Raw genomic sequence first — 5,876 nt, 5'->3', positions numbered from 1 at the left:
GCCATAGTTGCCGTATCCGCCGCCGCGCCCGCCGTAGCCGTTCTGCATTCTGCCCATCCCCCTTCCGCCGCGTCCGCCGCGGCCACCGCGACTCCCAGCAGCCTGCATCTCCTGCTTGGTCAGGGCTTTCTTCACCTCCACTTTATGCCCGTTAATAACATGGTACTTGAGCACCACGGCTTTATCGGCCGAGTCGTTGTCCTCGAAATACACAAAGCCGAAGCCCCGCTTCTTGCCGGTCTCTTTGTCCGTGATCACCTCCGCCTTCTCCACCGCGCCGAACTGGGAGAAGCAGTCGCGAAGGTGATCCTCCTCGATGTCGTCTTTAAGACCGCCGATGAATATCTTCTTCACCTTCGCGAGGGCCTCGGGCCTGCCCGCATCTTCCCGAGCCACGGCCCGCTTCAGCTCGACGTTGTTACCGTCCAGAACGTGCGGGCGGGCCGCCATGGCCGAGTCCGCTTCCTCCGGGCTCGAGTAGGTCACGAAACCGAAGCAGCGCGAGCGCTTCAGCTGCTGGTTCTGCACGACCACGCAGTCCGTGAGAGTCCCGTATTGCTCGAAATGATTTCGCAGCCCGTCGTCGGTGGTCTGGACGTTAAGACCACCGACAAACAGCTTGCAAAGTTGATTTTCCATATGCGCCGTCATCTTCGTAACCTAATCTCTGCTGGGTTGCCGTAAAATGGCGGTGAAATATAAATGGCGGCGGTGCGGACGGATGATGTCATATAGACGTAAACACGCCCACCGCGGTATGAAATCAATGCGTTTTATTTATTTTGATTAACTTACTTAATACGAAGTATCGTTTGTGTGTCGGTAGTATATTTTGTAAAAATTTTCTACAATTCAAAGCTTCCATCTGCTATGACGGATCAAATATGTACGAGAACGTAGCGTTTATTCAAAAAGGACAGCTGGTGCGCATGCGCAGTGAAGACAACAACAGCCCACTACAGCAAAAACAATGGCGACTGCCGTGGAGAATATCGTTAAAGTGTGAGTACATGTAGTTTTTAAACTCTTTGAATGAATATCCGTGTGATATTCTCAAATTGTGGCTGATTCGGGACGGTTTTATTGTCAACATTAAGTCCGAAGCGTTGTGCTGGTGTTTGGTTGGCTAATAATGAAAATCCACCTCGACCATTCATCGTTTCGTGTGACATGAAAGCGCGCTACAGTCATGTGTTTTCTTAAAAAATCTATTTAAAAACCAGTCACTGATTCTTTTGCCTTTCATCTTTTAAAAAAATTAAATAAAAATGTCTATAGTGTTGGCTTTGCTTTTTAACACTGGCAAAAACTAGTACATCTCATTGATGTCCATTGTTTGCATATCAGCACGTTGTGACGCACCAAATATAGCCTTATAGAAATAATCCTCAGCTATTTTCCCAAAACTGATTTAACTAATCAAAAGTGAATGTGTATTAACAGTAAATCTAAATCACATGCCTTGAAGTAACTTATATTTGTTATTCTCTCTCCTGTGTGTGTGTGTGTGTGTGTGTGTGTGTGTGTGTGTGTGTGTGTGGACTGAAGCCTTGGCGCAGTGAAGACAACAACAGCCCACTACAGCAAAAACAATGGCGACTGCCGTGGAGAATATCGTTAAAGTGTGAGTACATGTAGTTTTTAAACTCTTTGAATGAATATCCGTGTGATATTCTCAAATTGTGGCTGATTCGGGACGGTTTTATTGTCAACATTAAGTCCGAAGCGTTGTGCTGGTGTTTGGTTGGCTAATAATGAAAATCCACCTCGACCATTCATCGTTTCGTGTGACATGAAAGCGCGCTACAGTCATGTGTTTTCTTAAAAAATCTATTTAAAAACCAGTCACTGATTCTTTTGCCTTTCATCTTTTAAAAAAATTAAATAAAAATGTCTATAGTGTTGGCTTTGCTTTTTAACACTGGCAAAAACTAGTACATCTCATTGATGTCCATTGTTTGCATATCAGCACGTTGTGACGCACCAAATATAGCCTTATAGAAATAATCCTCAGCTATTTTCCCAAAACTGATTTAACTAATCAAAAGTGAATGTGTATTAACAGTAAATCTAAATCACATGCCTTGAAGTATCTTATATTTGTTATTCTCTCTCCTGTGTGTGTGTGTGTGTGTGTGTGTGTGTGTGTGTGTGTGTGTGGACTGAAGCCTTGGAGAGCAGTACTATAAAGATGCTTTGGAGCAGTGTCACAGTTATAACGCCCGGCTATGTGCCGAGAGGAGCATCCTCATGCCCTTCCTGGACTCCCAGACTGGAGTCGCTCAAAGCAACTGCTACATTTGGATGGAGAAGAGACACAGGAGTGCAGGTTCAGCATCAGCCAAATACACTCATTCCATTCTCAGTCTGTCCTGCTGGTACTAGCAGCGCTGGGTAGTAACTGGTTACATGTAATCTGGATTACGCAATCAGATTCCAAAAATTAAGTACTTGTAATTAGATTAAATTACACTTTAAAATTCTACAGACTACAGTTACTTTATTATTGATTATATATTCACACAATAGCAATAAATTATAATTTAGCCTATTGATTCTCCATATTTTCATATTTTAAAGGTTCCTTTCTAAAATAGCCTACCGCTTGAATACATTCAGAAAGTTTTCCAGTTTCACACAAAGACCAGACATTAGTCAGATGGCTATAATTGCACAGAAAATTGAGAGGCCACACAGCATTTGACCACTGGATTTACAAAAATCATTTCAGTTTTAAGAAGTGTTTTCTCCATATTTCATCTCTGCATCAACTACTGAGGAACACACTCCTCTTGTATTTGAATTATCGCTCAGTGGGTTACTTAACCATGTATTAGTATGCCTTTGTAAGGCTTTTGACTTTCAAATGCACAAATTCACGTTATTTCTTATTTACGTGTAATGCAGGCATTCCCAGACATTTTTGTCAACTGAACCTCTTTCATCTAATTTATTTACTTTAAGTACCGATGAGGTTTAAAAATAAATATTTTAATTATTCAGTCTCACATTTGCATGTTCACGGTTCTCTGGTATTGGTTAACGGTCACATGACATGCAGGTAAACAAATAAAAAATTTTTTTAGTAAGTTTTGTTTTGATTGATGTTATTTTAAAATTTAATTTTACATTTTTATGATTTAATTAATTATTTGCTTTTCATTAAACTCACAAACCCCCTGCAGTTCCTTCATGAACCCCAGTTTGGGAACCTTTATAATGTAATGTGATGTTTAATGCACTTCATGGAACATATTTTCTTATTTTCTTTGCATTTTTATATCAATATGGTACAAAATTGTATTCTATTTAAATCAATGTGATAAACAAGTTAGGTCAAAAGTAATCTAAAAGTAGTCTGATTATATTACCTAAAATGTGTAATGGAATGGATTACGTTACTAACTGCAATTTTTGTCATGTAATTTGGAATCAGTAACAGACTACAATTTGTAAGTAATCGAGCCAGCTCTGGGTCCTAACAGACACGGTTTATGATTTCTATTTAAGGTACCACACCGGGACAGCTGTACACATATCCTGCTCGGCGCTGGAGGAAGAAAAGAAGAGCTCACCCACCAGAAGAACCTGCTCTGGTCTTTCCTCCACTCAAAGCTGGTATTCTGTTATAACATGGCCTGTTTATTCCTGTTCTTGTGTTTAACTCTATAACACGTACTGTATCGTTTTTGATAAGCAAATTTCTTCCTTTTATATAGTAAATGTAACTTTAATATTGTGAATAATATTTCAAGATGAACACTTAATGGACTGAAGCAACTTAGGTTTACTTGATTATTAATTTTTTAGAAAAACCATGTTAAAATGTGAGCATCATATGTGACCCTGGACCACAAAACCAGTTATAAGGGTCAATTTCTCGAAATTGAGATTTCTACATCATCTGAAGGCTGAATAAATAAGCTTTCCATTGATGTATGGTTTGTTAGGATAGGACAATATTCAGCAGAAATACAACTATTTGAAAATCTGGAATCTGAGGGAGCAAAAAAATCTAAATATTGAGAAAATCATCTTTAAAGTTGTCCAAATTAAGTTCTTAGCAATGCATATTACTAATCAAAAATTAAGTTTTGATATATTTACGGTAGGCAATTTACAAAATATCTTTATGGAACATGATCTTTACTTAATATCCTAATGATTTTTGGCATAAAAGAAAAATCAATAATTTTGACCCATACAATGCATTTTTGGCTATTGCTACAAATATACCCCAGCGACTTAAGACTGGTTTTGTGCTCCAGGGTCACATATATGATGCATCAGGCTTTCTAGAATGTTTATTTATCTCAGACATCATTGTATTGCATTGCATTATATGTTTTGATAAGAAAACTACAGAGCTTTGATCATAAAAATCTTACTAAGACATTTTTTTTATATATGCATTTTATGTAAGTAGTATTGTTATAAAGATCTCATTGATTACAAGTTATCAATTTTTCATCTTATTTTTGATCTAATATCATCTCCATATTCTCCTACATTATAGGCCATAAAAGCCTGTTGTATCAAAATGATACTCAACATAAAACACATGTGCAAACTTTTTTGTTTCTCAGATTTTATCAAAAGGTTAAATAAACTGTTGCATTAAAAAAAAGAAAAAGATTATTATTTCATATGTCAGGCTTAATATATATAAACAATATAGATTGAGATATTCAAGTCAGAGAAAATATTTAAAATCCGATTGTAAATCATAAGCAAATGATTAAAAATGGCATCTTTTCAAAGCTGAGCTGGAACTGGGAATGAAGAAAGATGTGTTGGGGCCGGTGGATGGGAGCAGTCTGGAAGCCTTGCTGAAAGGAGAGCCGCTGGATAAAAGAGTGCCCACTGAGATCAGACCGCCTGAGGAAGAAACCAGTCTGGCTGAGATCACTGGAAGCAGCACGGCCAGCAGCCACAGCGGCTCCACACGCATCAGGAAGGTAGCATAAGCACACAAGTGGTGGATTTTTTCCTATATCAATGCATAGCCTGATCATTTCCTGTCATTCTCAGAGGATCCTTGAGCCGGAAGACTACTTGGATGATCTGGACGATGAAGATTTTGAGGAGGAGACTCCAAAAAGACGAGGAAAAGGAAAGTCTAAGGTAACATGCCTAGTCTGCTGGGTAGTGTTACACCAGCCATTCGTAAGTTCTTACTTAAAGGGATACTCCACCCCAAAATAAAAATTTTGTCATTAATCACTTACCCCCATGTCGTTCCAAACCCCTAAAAGCTTCGTTCGTCTTCGGAACACAATTTAAGATATTTTGGATGAAAACCGGGAGGCTTGTGACTGTCCCATTGACTGCCAAGTAAATTACGCTGTCAAGATCCAGAAAAGTATGAAAGACAACATCAGAATAGTCCATCTGCCATCAGTGGTTCAACCGTAACGTTATGAAGCGACGAGAATACTTTTTGTACGCGAAGAAAACAAAAATAACGACTTTATTCAACAATTTGTCTCCTCTGTGTCTCTCCGCATCACCGTAGCACCATTTTGGAGAATAACCGCTGAACGCAAGCAATGTACGCTATTCTGTGTCAGCCACGACACAAGGATACGTTTTCTACGTGTATTTACGCTTTGATTTGAATGAAAACAGCGCATCCGTGCAGTAGGGGTTGCACCGACTAATTCGACTTTCATCACATAAAAGTCGACTTCAAAAAATCAGAAGTCGTTCAACCCCTACCGTGCAGCGCGTCTGACAGAAAAGCGTACGCTGCTTGCGTTCAGCGGATATTCTCCAAAATGTCGCTACGGTGATGCGGAGAGACACAGAGGAGACGAATTGTTGAATAAAGTCGTTATTGTTGTTTTCTTCGCATACAAAAAGTATTCTCGTCGCTT

General features: G+C 39.2%; 2 protein-coding genes across 4 annotated transcripts in view; one reads left to right on the top strand and one right to left on the bottom strand.

Moving 5' to 3' along the window:
- Positions 1-710, bottom strand: part of hnrnpa0a (heterogeneous nuclear ribonucleoprotein A0a) — a 7,555-nt gene extending 6,845 nt beyond the window's left edge. The window contains exon 1 of one of the 2 annotated variants that reach the window (XM_016573915.1): positions 8-710. In XM_016573915.1, coding sequence (XP_016429401.1) covers positions 8-651 — 644 coding nt within the window. In that variant the 5' untranslated portion in view covers positions 652-710. The remainder of the gene's footprint in view (positions 1-7) is intronic. The other variant, XM_016573913.1, reaches the window with a different exon arrangement.
- Positions 711-816: 106 nt separating this feature from the next.
- LOC107756702 (zinc finger protein ubi-d4-like) overlaps positions 817-5,876 on the top strand; it is a 13,835-nt gene continuing 8,775 nt past the window's right edge. The window contains exons 1-5 of one of the 2 annotated variants that reach the window (XM_016573912.1): positions 817-1,002; positions 2,169-2,329; positions 3,511-3,618; positions 4,762-4,958; positions 5,032-5,124. In XM_016573912.1, the coding sequence (XP_016429398.1) occupies positions 971-1,002; positions 2,169-2,329; positions 3,511-3,618; positions 4,762-4,958; positions 5,032-5,124 (591 nt within the window). In that variant the 5' untranslated portion in view covers positions 817-970. Of the gene's footprint in view, positions 1,003-1,562; positions 1,625-2,168; positions 2,330-3,510; positions 3,619-4,761; positions 4,959-5,031; positions 5,125-5,876 lie in introns of those variants that run through there. The other variant, XM_016573911.1, reaches the window with a different exon arrangement.

The sequence above is a fragment of the Sinocyclocheilus rhinocerous genome, unplaced genomic scaffold (genome assembly GCF_001515625.1).
Source record: "Sinocyclocheilus rhinocerous isolate Xijiao unplaced genomic scaffold, SAMN03320098_v1.1 scaffold892, whole genome shotgun sequence".
NCBI classification, from domain to species: domain Eukaryota; kingdom Metazoa; phylum Chordata; class Actinopteri; order Cypriniformes; family Cyprinidae; genus Sinocyclocheilus; species Sinocyclocheilus rhinocerous.
This window is presented reverse-complemented; position numbering and strand designations above follow the sequence as displayed.